The 21,477-nt window shown below is 42.9% G+C and overlaps 1 protein-coding gene across 1 annotated transcript; it reads right to left on the bottom strand.

The window, feature by feature from the left end:
* Positions 1-833: 833 nt before the first annotated feature.
* On the bottom strand, positions 834-19,890 carry wapla (WAPL cohesin release factor a). Its single transcript, XM_061788915.1, has 20 exons — positions 19,584-19,890; positions 17,497-17,872; positions 15,786-16,473; positions 14,850-15,157; positions 13,702-13,832; positions 12,056-12,151; positions 11,328-11,525; positions 8,858-8,994; positions 7,835-7,946; positions 7,523-7,753; positions 7,292-7,403; positions 6,515-6,612; positions 6,235-6,311; positions 5,960-6,138; positions 5,556-5,671; positions 5,248-5,478; positions 4,636-4,846; positions 3,318-3,406; positions 3,033-3,128; positions 834-2,582 (listed from the first exon to the last, which is right to left on the bottom strand). Exons 2-20 carry the CDS (start codon positions 17,837-17,839, stop codon positions 2,517-2,519), a joined length of 3,519 nt encoding a protein of 1,172 aa, XP_061644899.1. The 5' UTR covers positions 17,840-17,872; positions 19,584-19,890; the 3' UTR covers positions 834-2,516.
* Between the last annotated feature and the right edge of the window lie 1,587 nt (positions 19,891-21,477).

Here is a 21,477-nt window from a genome sequence, read left to right as displayed (position 1 = left end):
GGCGAGAGGGGGAGACTCCCACGAGACTCCATTGACACTTCCTAAAGAAGGCGACCAGTGCTGGCAAAGAAGGAGATGCGCAGTTTATTTTATTTTTTTCATAAGAAAAATAGCTCGAAACAACTTGTGCGTCATGATTTGTTTCATTTGAATTCATTGTGCAGCTCCTTCTGGTGTGCCTGCTTTAGCCACCAGGGGGCAATAGTCACGTTGCTTTGTTTTCCGCAGAGGATTTTAAAATGAGTATTGTGAAATTGTGTGTTGGTCCAACGTTTGTGTTCAAATATCTGTTGGTTAAAGGGTTGTAACACAGCAACTATCGACAGTGTTAGGCCGTCAATAGGGTTTTCCATGTTGTGTTAGCTTTACGCTAGCAGAGGCATTCTAGAGGCAAATTTTTTTGGTTGTTGTAATTCTCTTTTGTTTTGCATTTAATTAGACAGTAAACTTAACTGGGAATGGCATTAAACATCCTGAAGGCTTTTTGGAGGACTTGTTGCTTTCTGTGAAGTGAGTCGAGTTCCCCGCCACACGTAGCTAAAATTTTAACTCGCAAGTCAAAGTACAACGGTCAGCCCAATGTCAGCTCAATTCAGGGAGAGGAAGGGGAAAGGGGAAAAAAATAAAAATAATAAAAAAATTACAAGTCAGGCCACTCTATCTCAAGGCGCCATAGTCAATTTAATTTTACGAAGCCGATGGTAGCATGAATTCCAAGTAGCTTAAAGCTATTTGGCTAATGACTGGCATGAGTAACGTGTGGAAATGAAAGATTGGTAATGCCATGTCTTTTTTTGTTTTTTAAAACTTTTTCCAAAACTATTTACACAGAAACGGGTACAAACATTTTATTTTTCCTCACTCCTTTTTTTTCTTTTTCCAAATGACAGAAATATTGTATAAAATAAAAATATCAGCTTCAAGGTAAGCAGGGGGGAGGGTGGGAAGAAAGGGCAGTAGAAGGGAAGCAAAAAGTAGTCTAAGCATCTTTGTCAATGTTCATCAATCACCTATGTACACCAGTATTTACATTCTACAATTCCATACAGAGCAGACTTTTGCAAGGTCAAAGTTCATAACTGAGGGGTAGCGGCCCATGGGCAGAGCGGATGACGTCCAACTAGACAGACATGGCTAGAATGGCAACAGGTGGGGGGGGAATATAAATATGTGTAGTGGGGGAAGATTGTGGACATATGGCTGGACATACAGACACCACGTTTTAAAACTAATAATTTTCCTTACATAATAGCAGATAAGCAACTAAATTTTCATCCATTTTCTTATCCTGATGGCGCTATTGTGTGAGCTGGAGCCTACCACAGCTGAGGCAAGACAGACCCTGTACTGGTCACCAGCCAACCACAGGGCACTTATAGACAAGTGTTAACATTCAAACCTAAAGACAATTTAGTCTTCAATTATTCTGAAATCCAGGTTTTTGGGGATATGGGAGAAAGCTTGCGCACACCCAGATTGCGACCCGGAACCCCTGACTGCAAGGCAGATGTGCTAACAAACAGTTCACTCTTATCACACCCAAATTAATTCATACATGACAGATCAAACTTGAGATAAACGTCACATTCTAGTTGAGCTGGTTTGGGTTTTACATGACGTTGCAATTCATTGACCTAAATATGTATCCATTGTGCTCACAAGAGGAACCACGACTTTCTCGTTCATGGAGAATGACGTTACTAATGAGTGGCTAAATATCCACAGTCTACCCTAATTTAAGTATAACTGTTGCATTTTAATGTGTCATTTTGAGTCCATTATGTCTAAAGTATGTCCAGCCACTGTGCTGTCCAATGACATTAAAAATCTGAATTTTTAAACGCTACAGTAAAAATGAGCGAGAATTAACTTAAAAACATGATTACAAATAATTAAAACAGGATGCACACAGAAATTCACATCTGCAAGGTTAAAAGTCATTGTGAAGCTATGTACTGTGTAGTTGGATTTAAATAATCTAAAATACACACACGCTAAAACATCCAGATTGAGCCATTATCACTCAGAACAGTCCAGATTTAATTAAAAACTGATTCCTAATTCATAGAACACAAATAAAAGGTCCTCAAAAGGTGAACGAGAGAAAAAAAAGGGGCAATGTGAGAACAAATTCCAAAATACATAAAGACCCCCTTGACATTCACCTGCAAACATGAGGGCCGGTAAATGCATGGAGACATCATTGCGACATGCATGGAAGTGATTGTTTCTTCATGCTGGTCAGCGATTTCACTCTTGGCTTTTGACGATAAAAAAATTAAAATGGGAACAATCCATGAAATTTCATTAATTTCCTCTTCCCGACATTCCGGAACATTCCCGCCCATTGTGGGCTGAAGGGCCAATCTCGACGGCGATCGCTGGCTTTGGTTCTGTTGTGTGTGACTCGCCGGGTTCAGGGAAGTGCCCCGTCCCACCGCCACGTGGTTCTGGGCAGACGACCTGGGACGTCCCATTAGGGTGTGCGGTCGACGTGTTAGTCTTAGCGTCCGCTGTTAGCAGTGCTCCAAATAGTCGATGACCCGGGAGATAGACTTCTGCCCCGTGGTACCCACTGCACACTGTGAGACAGAAACCACAGCGCACGTTCAGATGGGAACTTGACAACAACTGAAGGGTGCCAGCGGTGCTGGGCCTGAACATAAAATCAAGTTGGTTTAGTTCTTCAAAAAAAAAAAAATCCTGATTGTGATTTTAACTTTTTTCTTTACTATTATTTTGCTCACAGAATACAGAAAACCATATGAAAATGAGTCCGCTCATGTCTGTTGCTTAACGGAATGAACTCATTAGTAGCTTTTTGGAAAATGGGTCGGAAAAGTCGCCAAGTTGGCCACAATGAGTATGTCTTTGTAAACTACTAGTGACACTCTGTTCACAACTGCATCGTTAGTGGGGGCAGTCCATGTCAGCGGGGACGTGCTTCAAACCACGGTAGTTGCTAAAATGTTAGATGAAATTATCAAAATTAATCAATAAAATCCACCACAGATGACAACTTTGGTACTCACGGTGAGGTTCATGAAGCTCAAGAACTTCTTGAGCATCTCAGTCATGATGGAGAAGTCCCCTTTGGGGAGGTGTTCTCTCACAGTAGTCACGTTCACCTGTGGGATAGAAAAGCTAGTGATAAACATACTTCAAATGGCAGATAAAGTTGATACCATTATTTCCTTTACTTCATTGTTTTACATTTGAGAAAAGGGTTAAACAGCATCCTGGAGCAGTTTGGGTTTGACTCCAAAGATTCCACTGTTTCTGCAAACAACTGTGTGCGTGCGTTTGTGCACATGTACCTGACTGCCTTGGCAGAGGCATCCCAGTAGCAGAGCCGTGTAGGAGGCCACAATGCTGTCCTCCATGTGCTTGCCGGCATGCTGCAAAGCTTCAGCAAAGCAGAAAAAAAGAAATTAAATTAAAAAAAAAATAAAAAAATAGACAGTATTTACCAACCGCACCACTTCGCCCACATGCAACAGAGAAGAGCAATTCCACACAGTGGTTAAAACGATTAAATTGCAGGGGAAGCATGAATGGAACAATTGAGCAATTCTACAACCTTTCTTCACAAGTGTCAAGTGGGAATGGTACCAAGTCATTAGTGGACTATTTCAGCAACAGAAGAAATGTTTTCCTGTCAGAAATTGGTGAATTGCTGACTTTTTCCCAACAAAATTCAACCTCAGAAAGACCGAACTTTCATTGGTTGAGCGGAGTACACAAATTACTCATTTTTAACATCAAAAGCCTTTAAAGTGATTTATTTCTGAATACATTAAATATGTCTGAAAATAAGTGCTGAAAACATGTGCAAAGAATGAGAAAAACAGTACTGAACTGTTGAGCAAATTTTCACCATTGGAGTTGTCCAGATTTTTGGGGCGTGGCTAAAACCACACCCAAGCACTTGAGTCAACCCTCCCTATTATACAGTATAAGTACTGAGCGCCATCATTCCAGACAACCCAGCTGCCGGTCTGCTCGCTAGCCCGCTATTTTATGTGGACCCGTAAATGACACATAACCAAGTGAGGCGGTGACTTATTGGATGCCGCCGCCGGTCCACGCTCTAACGAAATCGCAGGCTTGTGGACTCGCAAACTAGCACTCGCGAGCCTGCGGACCGGCATCGTCCAATAAGTCACCACTCCACTTGATTTTGTGCTGTACAGACACGCTTCAGAGAAAGTTAACTGTTTATTAAACCCAGCGGCACACGTTATTCAGCCTGTGGCTCACACTTCAGACATTTGAGCATATACTGAACCTTTACTTGAGTGAGAGGTGAAAGCCGAGCGGGGTGCGTTTTCAGCGCATGTAGCGGACACAGCCCACAGCATCCAACAGCTTGGAGGTGGTCTCAGCTTTTCACGATTTAAGCCTCATTTTATATATTTGACGATTGTTTTATACATTCATTATTATTATTCAAAATCATCTGTAAGCCATTCAATATTAAGGGTAATGTGGTAAGATGAGTTTGGTACATTTACAGTTTCAACTATAAATAGATGCAATTGTCTGTGTGTGTACTCCGTTTTAGGACAAAAAAACCTCAAGAATCTCTCAACCTCTCAAAACCCCCCAAGTTTAAAAAAAATAAAATAAATCTACCTTTGTTTAGGTCCAACTCTTCATCCTCCTCCTCTTTCTTTGGATTTTCCGGTTCAGGCTGGTTGTCGTTGGGCTCGGCCGCCACCCACTGAATCTCTCCCATGGTCTCCTTCCACTCGCCGCTCTGGTCCTGGGGCTTGGGTGCCTCGCTGATGAGGTCGTCCGTTTTGGCCTCGGCCAGGATAGCAGCTCGTTCTCTCTCCAGGAAGAGCTGGGAAGGGAAGCGATGTAAGGATAAACCTAGCACAAACTAGTCAATTTTGGGGAGTTTGATTAAGACTTAATCCAGTTCTAAAACTTTGTACACCAAGTAAAAAATGTTTTAGCTGTCCAAGAACTACCATCATTAAATTTCATTGGCATATGGGCCTACGTGTTCATCAAAAACAAGACCGAGGTTTTATTCCTTAAAAGAATATTACTGTAAGCCACTGTAACGCTACACACAATTTGAACATTAACACAGGGCTTAAGTATAGGACAATACTTATTAATGTGGAACTTAAAAGTGAAATACAACTGAACTGTATTTAGCCGTTATTCTTTAGTGTACAATTAAAGGCCGCCTGCATACTACACTTTGAAAATTCACTGCCTAAATATTTTCCCTACCTTCACCAGGGCAGCCAAAGCACCAGAGGCCTTTGGCTTCTCCGCGCCGCCTTCCTGAGTCTCGGCCACGTTTGGCGGCGCCGACTCGGCCGACGCATCTCCTTGCGTCAAGTCGGCAGGCTGCGTCAGGCTGTCTTCCAGACAGAAGTCATCCATGTTGTACTCCATGTCCACTAGATAGTGGCGGTTTCTGGAGCTATACTCAACCAAATTGATGAGCAGGCCCAGACCCTGATGATGCAGGATGCATGCATTTAAAAAGGTACAGGTTGGTTGAGATCACTACATATGAACTTTAAACCCCTTACCAGCACTCGTATGTCGAAGCGCTGTTCCTGGGGGATGAAGCGTGGAACCCGAAGAACACAATTGAGCGCCGTAACAATGAGCTCTTTCTGCTCGCCCGTCTTCGTACTTCCCCACTCTGTAGGGGAAAAGACAAAAAAAATCTATATTTTACATTATAAGGTAAAATACCCTAATTCCTAATATAGTGGCCAGTGGTAAAAGTCCAGCAGAGGATGTTTTACCCCCCCTTTTTTTTGGGGCATTTTGAAAATTATTTCTTTCATTTTTAAAGTTTAAAAAGACCCCACTGAAGCGGCAAGGAGTTTCAGGAAAAGCCTGTATGATATCCATCCATTTTCTGAGCCGCTTCTCCTCACTAGGGGCGCCCAGCTATACAATATATAATATCTACTACAATATTTACCGTTGTCGTGGGTGAGGTTGAGCAGCACGCCGATGACGGCCCTCATGCAGTCCTCCACCGCCTTGCCCACGTTGCTGAAGCTACAGTGGGGCAGCGTGGGGTCCGACTCCGCCGACAAGGAGCTGTTGTTCAACGCTCTGCTGTACCGCTGGATCATCTCCTCGCAGTAGCACAGCGCTCTAAAGACGGGTAGAGACGCGCATAAAAGTGTGAAAACTATTCTTTTTCGAATGTGAAGAGGCTTTCAAATGACTGCTGACAGTTTTGGTCCTCACCTTGCAGAGGAAACTATGAGCTGAGAGTCCTTGTAGGCAATCAAGTAACCTTGGTTTTCCGGATTCTGCACGGTCACCTGTTGGTCCCCAGAGGTGAAAGAAAGAATATCAATTAAGAGTAAGTACAAGGAGAGGATTCAAAGCATCTACTGTAAAGGTGAAAAGCAGACTTTGATGGGACTGAGCAATCATCAGCTGGATAAAAACCAACCAACCATGCATGGTTTTAGCACTCAATTTGGCTTTGAGGATGAAGCTTGACAAGAGACCTGCCACTTACACTTTCGAGCACTCTCAGACATCGTTCGGCTCCCCATAAAGACGCTACGAGGCTCTCCTTGTCGTCATCTTGGCTCAGGTTTTCCACACACTCTTTCACTGCAGAAGCAACACAGTGAAGAATGACACAACATGATTGGCGCATCCAAGTTAGCAGCTGGAATAACTCACACTGAATAGTAGCACTTAGGCTGGATTTATACTGCAGGTCCAAGTGCCCAGCTCCGATTTAATTGTCATTGGTCTCAAGGAACTATGTTGAAGTGATATATCTCGAATGAGAGACTGAGCATTGCATGTCAGGGAGTAGCTAAATTTGGCCTGAGTTATCAGTGGAAGAAGTTACAAAGGTGCATTTTTTTTTAGATGAAATTTGCAAATTTATTTTTAAGGGTAATGTAAAAAGTTTTGGGATCATATTTCATAGAATTATGGTTTTAAATATTACAGGCAATTCTAAACATTTTGGAGGGGTGTCAATTACCTACAGTTTTTCGCTATTCGCAGCAGAGCCTCCATCCTATCCCCCATGAATCGCGGGGCTTACTGAATTTCGATGAAGTCAAGCCTGCATTGACCAGGTTTATGGTATATGGTGCATTGGAACGTATTTGATAAGCATTTGATTTTTATCATCATTTGCAAGAGTCCTGATTCCAATCTGAAGATATCAAATTCCAGCCATTTTTTTCTCTTCAGACTGCCGTGACACATTTATGTGTCACTTGAAGCATAGAGGGTCCAGCCTAATGTACAATACCGTGAAAATTTGATGTACCTTTGTCTACAATGTGGTCCAAACCTCCCAGGAGTCTCAGTTCTTCCTTGAACCAATCACCTGCTCTTTTGGACGTCAGAGAGAGCAACGTTTCCATTGCAAGGTGGCCCGTCTTTAAAAAATAAATAAAGAGAGAAAAACAAAAAGAAAAACAAAACAAAAGCCATCAAAATCAGCCCAAGACCTTTCTATAGATAGTGGCTTAATTTTCAGAGACTTCCTCTAACGCACTGTGATATTTTCCAGGTCCAGATGTTTGTTGTGCACCGTCTCACACAGCTTCCTGATCTTCTCCTTGACCTTGGCCACCTCCTTGGCGGTGAGCTGGTCCTGGTGAGCCGAGTAGTCCTGGTCGAGCTCCAGCAGCTTGATCATCAGCTCTAGGCAGGCGCGGTCCAGGTCCATGTTGAGGCGGTCGCGGCTCAGGATGTACATGAGTGCCGCCGTGCACAGGGCGAGGTTCTGAAGGATTGACAGCGAAATAAAGGGCATAAACATAGTAACCTGCGGGAGACAGGCAAGCCGACAGGACTCGCTACTGACCGGGTGCTGCGCTGAGTCACTGAGCATTTTGAAGACCTGCGCCACCTTGCCTCTGGCCCGCAGATGCATCCTGAAGCTGGGCATGGCACACCGTGTGGCCAGGCTGATTATACTGGAACAAAAGGAGAGGAATGACATGAAACAAACCATTTCTTCACCTTCTTTGAAGAAATACTGTTACAAGCACATAACCGGGTTTACATATAGTGTTTTATAGTGACGGTCCTCTTAAACTGGGTAATAGGGCTGCAACTAACGATTATTTTAATAATCGATTAATATGTCGATTATTTTTTCGATCAATCAATGATTCAGATTTTTTTTTAAAACTTTTTGACTTAACACTTTTTTTGGGCTCTGCTGCTGCATTTTAAATTTGCTCGGCTCATCGCAACGTCCGAGCTCCATCTCAGGTTATAGTAATGAAGGCCATAATTACAAAAAGGCTAATTTCAGCAAGACAGGATTCTGGATCGGTGGGGTACTTTGATGTTATCAAGACCCCCAGGAACTGTTTCAAGTTGTGAAAAATGCACCATGTGTCTCCTCCGACCCATTACATTTTTGTCAGGGCAATCGTTGACATTATTGAGCTTCCCAACATGAATGTTAATGCAATATAAAAGCACATGCAGGAGTCGGGTATGTTTTTGGTGCCACTCCAAAACCAGGGTCATTCGCTCTCAAGCTGGTGAAATTATTTTATTCCTGAAAGCACTTTCATAAAACTTGGGAGCGTTTCCAAGATGCAATGAAGCAGCGAGACTCGAAGGTTATGAGCTTTGGTGGGAAGCGCGGGTCACTTTCTATATTGGATACTACACAACGACGCTGACAAATGTTAAGTGAAAATCGTTTGTACCGTTCAATCAATTTAATGAGCTACTTGGCACTGATACTAAACAGTAGCAGTAACGTGTCACAGGCGAGGGGACCAAAACCCCCAAAATATTAAAAAAATTAAAAAACCTCTGTGAAGGCAAACTCATCATAACCGAGAAATACATGTTTCACTCTGCTTACCTAAGGCATCTTGTGTTGAGCGGCTGACTGCTCTTTAAGCCTGTCTCCAGGTACTCGAAGTCGTCAGTGAACTCTTGATTCTCCCCAAACTCCACCACGTCATTGAAGTGCTTGACGTGCTGCACTACCGTGTACAGCTGGCAGAAGAAGGGAAATTAGGTTAATTACAGCTAATTGGCAAAGCAGGGGCATCTGCCCAGACGCACCATCAGCTCTCAGGGAAACACTTATTCCCTGTCTTTTTCCTGTCTAAGGGCACCATTAGCGGAAACGGTGGAGGTAACACACCTTATGGCATTCGGGGAGAGTGGGCAAGGGTGCACGTGGTGTCAAACGTGATTGATTTACTTCACTTTTAATTGTTTAATTAGCACTGTGCTTGCTTTCTTTGGCTTGAACCAACAGATACAGGAGGGTTTTAAAAGGCACTAAATTGCCAACTAGTCACTGAAGTCAAGATACTTTTATGGCTCATGCACTTTTTGATTTTGTGAGTGAAATATATTTGTGGATCTTTTCAAGCTTCTACGGCACCATTTTATACAAACAGATGCATAGTTGAGATGATTATTTGAACATGACACATAAAAAGAGAGGGCGTAAACATGTCAACAGGCAGAAATCTGCTTCATAATAGCAGAGTTTTAACTTTCAAAATGCATCCACCATCTGGAACGTTCCAAGCACTTTAATATTCAATTTGAGCCTTTTGCAAGCACCTATAGGAGCCATGTTTTTAAGAATCAGTATTCATATGACTGGCGGTTAACATGTCTACCTCACAGGTCTGAGGTTTGGTGTTTGAATCCTGTGTCTAAACTATCCAATGAAATAAAGTAAATGTGAATGCTTGTTTGTCTATGTGTCCAGGGTGTACTCAGCCTCTCACCAAGCGAACAGGTACAGACTCGAGCTCACTCGCAACCTTAAGGAGGAAAGGCAGCAAAGAAAATGGATGGATATTTAGAATACTTTGTCATTAATAGTTTTTTTTTTTTTTTTTTTTAAATCCCTATTGCTTTTGAGTGTGGATCAGTCACCTGTCTACTTTTACCTGTAACACATTGTATATTCAATTAAATATATGATAAAAACAGAATGTATGGTTGGGTTTTCCATGGTTAAATCCGCCAGGGGTGTCTTTGCGCAAGCTATTCATTAGCAATGTGGACACTGAGGCATGAACATCTGTTCTGGATGGAGTCTCCAGGAGACGCTAATAACACCACAAAAATCTGCTAAATCTGCTGCTCATTGCTCTGTTGAAAAGCACTAGTAATAGTGTAATCGTGATACCTTGACTTGCACGTTTGATTCATTCTGGGAATAACGTAATTTACTTGTATAGAAAATAAATTTTCTCCATTGAAATGACTACTAAACAACTGGAACATGGACTTAAAGAAAATAGCCCTTTATTTTAAAATATAAACAAAGGTCCCATGCCATTCATTTTGATTTATTTTTTTAAATCATCTCTGATGTCCTTTTATCAGTTTATAAAATAATTTGTGTTGGAAATGCTCAGACTAACCTTTTTCATGCCATTTTGGTTGGTCTTTAACATCTAGCAATTGAGAGCTGCATTTCTCATAAATACGTGATATGTAAATAAGGTTTGCTCTGATTGGATTGCTAATCCTTTTCGATTCATAAAGAAAAAAAAAACAAAAAAATTCGCTTTGATTGGCCGTTGGCGAAATCTCATGGGGCAAGCATTCATAGCGACATTGCATTGTGTTTGGATCATTCGACGTGGGGTCTTACTATAATCGTGAAGCAGAATTCACCAAGCGTTGGATTTTTGCCCACGAGTCACAACCCCACAGAGAAGGGGGTGTGGGTGAAAAAAAAACAAAGAGAGGATATTAATAAAGGTGGGTCCCATTCAACCACTTAAACATACTCGGCTCGCTAATGTTTTGGCGACAATGACCACAAGGTTGACTATTAAATCGACAGTTACATTATAAATGATAAATATAGTTAAGTATTGTTGTAAACCGCGACACGTATGCTTTTATATATTGTATTTGCAAGGCTTGGCAGCGGCTGCCGAGCTGGGTCGCTCGCTCCAAACCCAGAAATGCACTGTTCAACAGTATGAACGCTTGTTTTACGAAGTCATCCTCCACGAAATAGGCCCGAACACAGCACAATTCTAGTTCCGAAATTCTTTGTAATTTCTCTAAAAATAAATTTAAGCTACTTATTCCTTAACTCATCTGAGTTTGGTGATGCAAGCTTTGCACCTGACGCAGCAGAGTTGTCACTCAGCCAGTTATCCTAAGATGAGTGGGCGTGTAGCAACCACGAAGAGGGCAAGTACTTGAATATTAATTGTTGAACCTATGGAAAACATTACTCCGGTTTACAAATGTTTCAATTTGGGAACGGGGTCACTGAACAAATTACCCGACGTTCCACTTCAATAAGACCAACGTATGCCACGCAATGGGTTACAACTCACCTCTTTGTGCTCCTTCCTGCACTTGAGAGCTGTGACGATGTCCTGGTAGGGTCGCGTGGGGATGGTCTCTGATTTAATGACTTTGGGCGGGGGCGGAGGGGCTTTGAACAAGTTGTCATCTTTATGGGAGTTGCTGTCCTTGTTGCTGCCACTGCCGCCGCTGCTGCTGCCGCTGCTTCCGCCACTCGATAAAGTGGCCTGGGGAGGAGGAAAGCCATAAAATTGGTTTAATGACATGTCCTGACAATTTAACGCAGCTGAATAGTCCGTGGAACAAACAAGTCCTTAAGTGTTTTCAACAGATGAGGTAGTGCAAAGTTGAGGGCAACTTTCGAAAATCTCAGTTGACAGAGTACAATTTGCTAGTCCCTAAGCAAACATTGACTCACGTGGAGGAGGTGGGGAGATTTAAACACTGCATTTTTGTAAATGAAAGTTCACTGTCAGGGCAAACAATTTCACTTGAAGCGAAAGAGACTAATTAGAGCAATTAAAAGCAGGACTGTTGACTACTGAGAGACCAATAAACAATATTCCGTCTTGTGCTTACGAGGGCCAACGGGGGATTGTGTAACAAATGGTAATGATTCCATAATGCGGCGTGCATTGTGCGCTAAACAAAGGCACACGCATCTTCATCTTAATGGCACTCTTAAGTGCCATGTGATTAATGCTCGACGTAGAAAAAACGGGAGCCAAACGCAATTTGTTGAGCGGCGGCACCTTACCGGGGCCGTTTGCGATCGAGAGAGGGGCGGCGTCGGGATCTCTTCGGGCTCCGGTTGGTTCCAGTGTCGAGCGTTGTACACCGCTTTGGCAGGGGACTGAAATAGAAGAATTGGTGTGTTATTTTCAATAAAACTGCATTGCTGCATGGCAATACATCATAGTGGAAATCTCAAGTCAAATAGCCTCAGTTGTACAATTGAGAACTCAAATTTCGAAAAAACAAATGCTCTGTGTGTCAAACATGACATTACAGAAGAGCTAGATCAGTATTCTGTCTAACTTCAGTAAGAATTTAACTACATTCAGATGTGTAGTTAGAATTTTTTCACTTCACATCTGTTGCATTGACAACAGCAGACTAGGTCGGTGTCAACTCTGAACATAACCCTCTATGAAACTCCATACCTTAGCATTACTGCCATCCATGGGTATTTGCGGCACACCGCACTGATCTATAAAGTACAGCATGAGTGTCAAACTTGAGGCCAGGAGGTCAGATCCAGCCCACCACATCATTTTAGGTGGCCCATTAAAGAAAATACAGTGTTGTGTCTATTTTGTTTTTTGCTAAATGGATGTCTCCTTTTCATTTCTTTACTTTAACTGGTTTTTACGAGCATTTACTTCCATCAAATCCCTTAACAAAAGTCAATACTAAATTGTTTATTTACCACTATTGACTTCTGATTTCAAATTCAATTTGTTCTTAAAATCATACACTACCAGTCAAGGGTTTGGACACACTTTCTTATGCTATTACATAAGAAACCAAACGGTGTCCAAACTTACCATAACCACAATGTGACAAAAATTAATTTGACACCCTTGCTGTTGTGGAAAAAAAATAAATAATAATAATGTGTTTAAAAAGCTTGAACAAGTTTTAATGTGTTTTGAAGTGTGTGGGAGGGAGGTGTAAAACTATAAAATGGTCTTTCTATACAATGGATTTTCACATATTGTTTGGTGGGTCTGGAATGTATCCCCTGAGATAAACAGAGGTTCACTATATTTAAATTTCCTTTATTTTCAATGGCCAAACCTCATTGTAAAGTCAAAGTAAATAGTGCTCGACGGGGTCTGCGTTCAATTTCAGAATTTCCACAAACAACGCTACAGATGCAGCAAAGTAGCCTGTAGAAGAAACTGGACTTCTCGTTCATCTAAATAAAGCGCTCTAGCACTGAACATAAGCTCTATTGTTGTAAATTAACACAAAGCGAACACAAATATTGTACAACGCAATCAGGACAACTGGCGGGAGACGATGGCGGCGTGGTGCGCAATTCCCCCCCGAGCTCCACAAAGGACTTCCTGAAAATGACAAAGAGCGGTGTGCAATTATATAACAACAGCACTGTGGGTTTTAGTGTGCGCGTGTGAGGCGTAGCAGAGACACAGAATAAAGGAAGACAGACCACAAAAAAATACAACCCAAAGCCACTGCAGAGCATAATAAAGATAAACAGGCTGTACCGTGAATGCAACACGGAAAACTGGAGCAGAATAATTCAGATGAGGCTGTCCATAGGATAATTTTAGCAATGCACATGCTTAACCCATTCTTCATCATGCAGCTGTAATGGGTTAAAGCCATGCCCTCACCAATTAGATGAGGCCAGATATCACAACATGACATACAGACCTTTTTGGGCCCACTGAAGATCTTCTTGTATCCGCTGCTGGGGTCCTTGGACTTTTCGCTTTGCTTCCCTGAGCGTCCTTTTTGGCCCTCCGTGCCCCCCGGACTGGAGTCGTCACAGAAGTCAAAAGTGTCTGCAGGATGAACAACAGCCATGATTGAGAGTGACATTAAGCATAGTCATGTGACATGAGCCCCAGTAGCACATTAATATGAGGACATTGTCTTCTATGTGGTAATAACAGATTGTAAAGGAGAAGTAATGTTTCTACAAATTAAAACAATTCAGAGATGTCTTCAAATAACTGTAAATTCCAAGAAAGCAGAGCCATGTAGGTTTGAACCAGAGTGGGACCTAATTTGTGTATACAACAACACTGCAGCTCTGCTTAGTGGATAGTGGTTCTGTGGTAAATGGTGGCTCTACAAAGACATTTCCTGCCACTGGCAGCTCACAAAAAAATTGGTGGTGTAATTTCACAAAGCAGTACAGTGCAAGTCTGCAACACAGTTCTGAGGTTCAGCGTTTGAATCTGGAACTCTAAAGACAATGACACGATCCCATCAATCGGTAACATCATTCTTAGTGAACCAGAAAGTAGTGGTTCCTCTCGCGAGCACAATGAATACATGTTTAAGTCCATGGACTGCACCATGTGCTGTAAAGCTCAAACCAGCTGAACAAGACGATAATACATTTATTATGCGTTTTACCTCTCATGTATGAATTTGTGTGTAGTGGGTAGCACATCTGCCTCAGAGTTCTGAGGTTCAGATTTTCAGATCTTGGCTCCGGCCTAGCTGTGTGTGGAGTTTGAATGTTCTCCCCGTGCTTAGCAGGTTTTCTCCAGCTTCGTTCCGCATTCCAAAAACATGCATGTTCGGTACATTTAGGACTAAGCTGGTGTCAATGTTTGTCTATATGTGCTCTGCGATTTGCTGGCAATCAGTCCAGCGTGTACCGCGCCTCTAGCCAAAAGTCAGCTAGGATAGGCTCCAGCTCACCTGACCTGAATGAGGACAAGCGCTATGGAAAATGGATTGATATAATTTCGCACTTGGGTGTGTATCGTATTTGTATACAAGCAATTGAAAAGTCCGTTTTCCATAATATGGCTTCACATCATGATAAATCTAGAGTCGTAGTTCACCTGTATTGCTGCTGGCCTGGCTGTCCTGGGAGTCACTGGTGTGGGGGCTGTCCACGCCGGAGCAGAGCGCGGCCAACGCTGTTGCAGACGTCCTGGCCTTCTTCTCCTTGACATGGGAGCTCTCGTCGTCGCTGTCACTCTCACTGAGGTCGTCGAAGCCAAAATACTTGATCTTGTAGCTGCTCTTCCCTCCACCGGGGCCTTCAGAAGTCCCGTCGCCCTCCTGGGCCTCCGCGTCCTCGAAGCCGAAGAACTCCAGTTTCGACTCGGCCTTGGTTTTCTTGACCTTGACCTGAGTGGTTCTGAATCTACAAGAAACGGTAAAGTTTCATTGCCACAAAAGCTCTGGGCATTTGGTGTATTTTTTTTCCACATTAATATTATAGTATCCCCTCACTAGATCACGGTTCATCGTTGATGTTAGGGCTGGGCGATATGGCTGAAAAATGTATCACGAGGAGACCCATGTGACACGTGTACTGTATTATCCAATCACTTATTTCTGCGATTCGCTACTATATGTCACAATAGCAGAGCAATTAATAATAATTTTGTTAATGAGCGCCTTTCAAGACATACTACTTTTACATACTAAAAAGAGAATTAAACTGGTTTGATGATTTACTGTACATACTGTAGCATTCCTATATTGAATGTGTGCCTTTAAGGGGTGTGGCCTAGTGAGTGACATCAGCAACTGGAGTAAAGCATCTCCTTACAAGTGTTCTCATTTTATATTCGTGCGTGTCCCATTCAATAATTCATTTCTTTTTTTTTTTTACTTCATTTAAGCGATGGCGTATCTGAACCTGGCTCAAACTCACATTCTAGCTCAAAAAACAACAACAACCAAGGAACGGCTTATAACTCGCAAAATTGTTGGGGACCTTGTAAATCAAGGGACTGCACAGTAAATGCTAATCTCTACTCACTTACCTTGGAGGTTTAGGCTGCACATCTGACTTCTTCTTCATCTGTCCCGCCTCTCCAAGGTCTGCAGGTGTGGCCGGAGTCACTAGCTCTTCCACGGTGCGCTCAATGGAGTCCTGGATGGTGACATTACACACAGACACACAGGAGGGGTGTAGAACCGTGTAGTCACGGACCCTCCCGCCTCCCCTGCCCGCTGGCTTCGCCGTCGTCGCCTTTGTGTTGGCAGTTTTGTTGCTCGCCGAGGCAGAAACGACACTGTTGGGTTTCTCGGGAGCACTTTCCACTTCGGGGGTCACGTCTGCGTTGTCTTCTGGGAATAGTTTGTTAGACCGACTGCGTGGCTGGTATTTCTTGCAGTTTGAAGCTCTGAGAGTGAACGGGGAAGGGCGGATGTTGTCCACTGGCTCCGGAGGAGGCACCTGCTCGGGACTTTCTTCTGCTGACGGTGGTGCATCATGATTAGACGAGGAGGAGGTCTGGAAATCTGCGCTGCCGCCTGGAACATCAGCAGACTGCGCGACGGCGGTTTGAGGAGCGGAGATGGTCCTATAGGTCCCTGAGGAGTTGTGAGCCATGGGCGCTGTTGTGGTTGACAAAGACTTCATGGATGCCGGCGTCTGGTTGCTCTCACTTTTGTACCACGGCTTGTTATTGTTATTATGAACAGCCTTCGTGTCAACTGCTGGCTTGCCTGTGAGCAGATAAGGCAAAGGAACATTACAATTGGGACATCATAACTGAAAGACCTTTTGAAAAAATACACCTCTTAAAGGGTCATATGAACCAGTGATGAATTTGCACTGACCCGATTTATTTGTGGTGTGGACACAGAAAGGTAAACATCTCCTGCTCTGGAGGGATTCTCAAGAGTCTCCAGAAGTCTCCAATATCACAGAAAAATGGCTAGATTTTTGCTTATCCCTTTTTAGAAAAAATAGTCGCCAGAGGGGTCATGAAGTCATTAAGTTGGGAAAACTGCTAAGCTCTTGTGTTGTCTCAACAGCAGCAGCCGTTCTCTGCATTTGCATAAGACAGAATCACCCCTCCCAGTGTCACAAGTGGATGTTAAGTGTCCTGTAGTGATTTATCCTTGTGTGTTTTAGCAGAAGATTGCCAGAGACCTGTGATTAAAGACACCTGCGTACTGCTTGAAACAGTAAAAAAAATGCACACGTCTCCTTGAAGTAAGACAAATTTCCAAGGATGACATGAGAATTCCACTCTGCGAGCATTGTAACTATTAACTCCACGTCAAGCTTTTTCTTTGGCTTTTTTGGTGCTGCCGTCAAATTACGATGCAGGACAGTGGTTCATGCGTCTCAGTGCTTACAGCTCAGTACAATATGGCTAAAGCAGCAAAGGCCTGGCTAACAGGGAAGTAGTAATTGGTGTCAAGGAAGTATGTTGAAGTGACATCTCGACTGAGGTATTAATATCTTTGTATGGTGGGGGGAGTTAAGTTTAGCCTGGGTTGTTTGTGAAGTTACAGAGAGTCTTCGCTGTATGCACACGAACACTTCTGGTACTTGTTTTTATCTTTCTAAATCAAATTACATGTCAGCCATTGATTTTTAATGGTGGCGATGTAAGATTGGGATCATATTTTGAGCTGTCTTTGCATTTTAAACTATTACTATTGATTACCTTTTTTTTTCCATTATATTTCTATCTATAGTTTTTGCTATTCATAGCAGAAATCGTTTACTGGACTTACTTGAAATATTGGCCATTGCACTCGCCGTACTCTGCGCAGCAGATGTCACCACAGCGACATTTTCACCAACCGTTTCGGTTACGCCGCCCTCGTCGACGCTTATGGACTCGTTGTCACTGTCGAACCCAAACGGATCGTCTCCGCTGTCACTCTCCTCCAGCCGGGGCCTCTTGGACAGCTCGTCAGCCTTTAAGTGAGGCCTTTTGGACCCCAGCTGGGCCTTGTAGGTGGTCTCGCCCCATTTGGTAGTGAGGGTGGGCTTCCTGTTCGAGAAGACTTCTTCGAACTTGGAATTGGCCTCACCTCCCTTGCGGTTGTACGTTTTACCAAATCTGGATGTCATAGTGGTTGTTTTATGTCACATATTACCTGTGAACTGAAACATACAAAGTTGATGTTAGGCATGTTCGATACCACTTTTTTTTTTTAGACTGATACCAGTATGAGTATTTTCTTTTGAGTACTCTCACCGATACAGAGTACTGATACCACTAGTATTTTTTATACGTAATATTTCTATTAACACAATGACAAGATAACTGAAAAAAAAAAAATGTCCTTCAAATGCACATCATGATTCGCCGATGTGTCATGGGGCCGCAGTGTAGCTGCAACCACTGGCGAGGAGGATTTTTACCGTTTTTACTTTACTTTCTGTAACAAGGACCAAAGCAACAACAATGGTGACCCTGGAACAGTGTCTGCTAGAACAAATGGACCTAGATGACGAGATGATAAGTTTAATTATGCTGCAAAATCGATCAAGGCTGTGGCGTAGATGGTATGTAGAACCAAGGGGCACGCTGAGTACGTAATTATAGCATGTGACTAAAATGGACCAATCACGAGAGATGATCTCCACGGCATTCTACGCGCAGCAACAATTTTTGCCGTATGCTCGTCAAGCTACGCAGAGGGGCCACGCGGACCAATTCGTCGGTCACGTGATGCAATGCGGGCATTGTCGGCCGCGCGAGCGTGGGATTATAAGGAGGCCTTTACTCAGATGTCCCCCCCCCCCCCCCCCAAGTATCGGTGCCTGGTATGGGTAGCCTTCACGAGTACCCGATACCTCATCCCTAGTTGACGACATGCAATAATTAAGTGATGAATAATGTATATTGAATAGTTGTACAAGTTAAAATCAGTAAGAGTGGCTAAGGCCGGCTGATTAATTCAAGGAACCTTCACCCCCCGACCTTTACAAAGAAGAAGCGACATCCAGCTTTTCCCTGTCAGAGGACATCACAGCAAGTCACTCGCAGGATTTGTCTGGTAATGTTTTTTTTCCCCCCAATGAAACCCACCCATTTTTATCCGGACTTGGGACGGGCAGTGGCTGCGAATTGGTGCACTGACCAGGAATCGAACCTGCACCGTCTGCGTGAAAGACAGCAGCATGTAATTTTTAAGGTGAGGTGGCGAGGAGTGTTTTTAAGAAAATGTTAAAGAATAAAATGCATGCAAGTACATCACAGGAAAGGTTTAAGCCAGCGTATATGACCTATGCCCTTGGTCAGAATGGCATGCATTGCCTCAGTCTCATTTTGAAACCAGGGGAAAAACCCGACTTATTTTCACATTTACTGTAATAAATAAATATGCATTTTTATTACTTCTATGGAAGCTGGCGCAAGGTAACGCGCGAGGGGTGAGGTTACATTAAAAACAAATCTTATCGTTGCTCATTGTGAGTGACAGCAAGTTAGCCAAGCTGAGCTGCTAATTGACACAGCTTTCAACACGTTTCCGTCACTCTTCTCATAGCTGACTCATTAAAAACACGTCATTTAGATGCACTTTAGTAAGACTAAACTCACAGAGATGCTCAAATAAACTTTGGTCCAGTTAACAATGCAGCAAGCCTGCGTGCGGGCCAGCAGGTTGTAAAGTTCACATAAAGTTAGCCGATAGCTGTTAGCCTTGCGTGCTAACAACTAGTTTACACTTCGTATTTGGCCGCACAAACCATCGCAAATGTTGCGTTCGAAACGCAGCGTGGATAATAAATAAGACCAAAGACCGACATGAGTTGAAGTGACAACAATGGTGTTAAAATAAGCAGTTTGGCAAGTGCTCTGTGTTACCTTTCAACTCCGGCGAAGGCTTGTTTGTTAGCCAGCCGGCTAGGCCTGATCCCCCAAACCAAGCGCGTAAAGTCCGTCTCGCGGAGTGGAAACAGCGCAGGAAACACGTCCCCCGAGCGATATACGCTCCCAGTGAATGGCCGGTGAGCGAAGAAACTAAGCTCGCGTGTTCAAACGCGGTTTAACTATAGTAAATACTGCCGACTTTCGCATTTTGAAGCGCCAGTGGCGGCCATTGAAACATCCCCTCCCCTCCTCGGTTTGGCCAGGCAAGCAGCACAAGCGACATGTAACGTGGTGCTCCGGGACGGGGAATAGCCAATCAGCCGCGCGGATATTTCCTCGCAATGCAGTGAACTCGAATCTGATTGGTTTGAAGGAAACTTGGACCATAAATACTCGATAGGGGGGGCTAAAGGACCGTGTGAAAACTTGAAATTCAGCTGACGTGCATTTGAATGATAACCTTCTGAAACTCGTCACTCTGCAGCGTTCAAAGTAATATTATATTAATATTGAAGTGTTTATGACTTGTTATTTGTCACGCTCCACGTTTTGTTACTTATATTGCTCTATTTTCATTTGATTTATTTTTTAACAATAATTTCACTGCTGGATTGTCTTTGTGTATGAAAAGACTTACTCGATCTCCAGTACTACTAGTCCTCACTAGTAAGACAACTCACTAGTTGTGCCTCGCCAATAAATGTAGTTGTCCTACTAGTATGTCAAAGTTGTATGGCTGGCGTGCAAAAATGACATAGGCAGTGGAAAAACGTTACTAGTAAGTTGTTCTACTAGTGCGTACTAGTAGTTCTTCTAGGCGTAACTGCTCGGCATGTGTCACACACTAGTGGCCTCCTGGACACTGCTAGTAGCACCAAAATGTCCTCTAGTAGTTTTGCCTCGCTAGTAACATGTTGTCCTACTAGTAGAGCTTGGGGTAGGTTGAACCACTTTTCTTTCTCAGGGTCACTACAGAAAGGTCGTTAAACTTGGGGGGCAAACTAATATAGGAATGATTATTTCAAGTATATACGATATATGTAAATATTTATACAGTATACGAGTTCAGCCTAGTAGTGTTACTAGTGCAGCACAGTAGTTTACGAGTATACTAGTTAAATTGGGTAATAGTAGGACAAAAGTGGTACTACCAGTCGAAAAACATTACTAGTAAGACAGTTCTTCTACTAGTGCACCTTAGTTACTTTACTAGTATACTGAATTGTCATACTGGACAAAGAGTGTACTAGTACATGCACCATAAATTGGAATGGCTTTCCATACTTTGTGTTCTTATGTAATAATAATAATAATAATTATTATTATTATTATTATTTGGATGCAGTTACATCTGTAAACCATGTAATGGCAGCAAACGCACCAAATCATCTTCTTGCTGTTGCCTTCCAGTTTCAAACCGCAAATATCTTAAATACTAAAGCTAATGACACATGCCTATGGGCCACTTAAAACATCTATGAAGTATTTTTCCTTGTGGACGGAAAGGAATACAGTGATCGGAAGGTCATCCAAATGTGTGCGGTCAGCGAAAAAACGTTGAATTGGGTGGAGGGAGCTTTGGTTTGACTCTTTTGTTGCAGAGCCCCTCGACCAACATGTACACCGAGGCGAGGAGCAAAGCAAGACCATACAAAGGGCGGAAAGTTTCATTGAAACCATGGCTGTGCAATATCCAAATCGAATGCGAAGGCAGTGGCAAACACTCAAATAATGTTTTTCATCAAATAATATAATTATATATATAAATTATTATATATTATTACATATAATAACATGATTGACAAAATAAGAATTTGGTGGGTCCATGTAGACCTGTATGTCAGTTCAGGCCATATTGTGATGGGTTTAATTTCTGCACAATCAAACT

The sequence above is a fragment of the Phyllopteryx taeniolatus genome, chromosome 11 (genome assembly GCF_024500385.1).
Source record: "Phyllopteryx taeniolatus isolate TA_2022b chromosome 11, UOR_Ptae_1.2, whole genome shotgun sequence".
Classification (NCBI taxonomy): Eukaryota; Metazoa; Chordata; class Actinopteri; order Syngnathiformes; family Syngnathidae; genus Phyllopteryx; species Phyllopteryx taeniolatus.
The sequence above is the reverse complement of the archived record's forward strand: the minus strand, read 5'-3'. Positions and strand labels throughout refer to the sequence as shown.

What these genes read in the sequence shown, in the direction of transcription:
- wapla (XM_061788915.1), bottom strand. Translation starts at nt 17,839, where the DNA reads ATGACATCCAGATTTGGTAAAACGTACAACCGCAAGGGAGGTGAGGCC. An exon ending in GCCTCTGCCAAGGCAGTCAG is followed by an intron (nt 3,129 to 3,317) that starts GTACATGTGCAC and finishes TCTATCCCACAG; the next exon opens with GTGAACGTGACTACTGTGAG. An exon ending in TGAGCTTCATGAACCTCACC is followed by an intron (nt 2,583 to 3,032) that starts GTGAGTACCAAA and finishes TCTGTCTCACAG; the next exon opens with TGTGCAGTGGGTACCACGGG.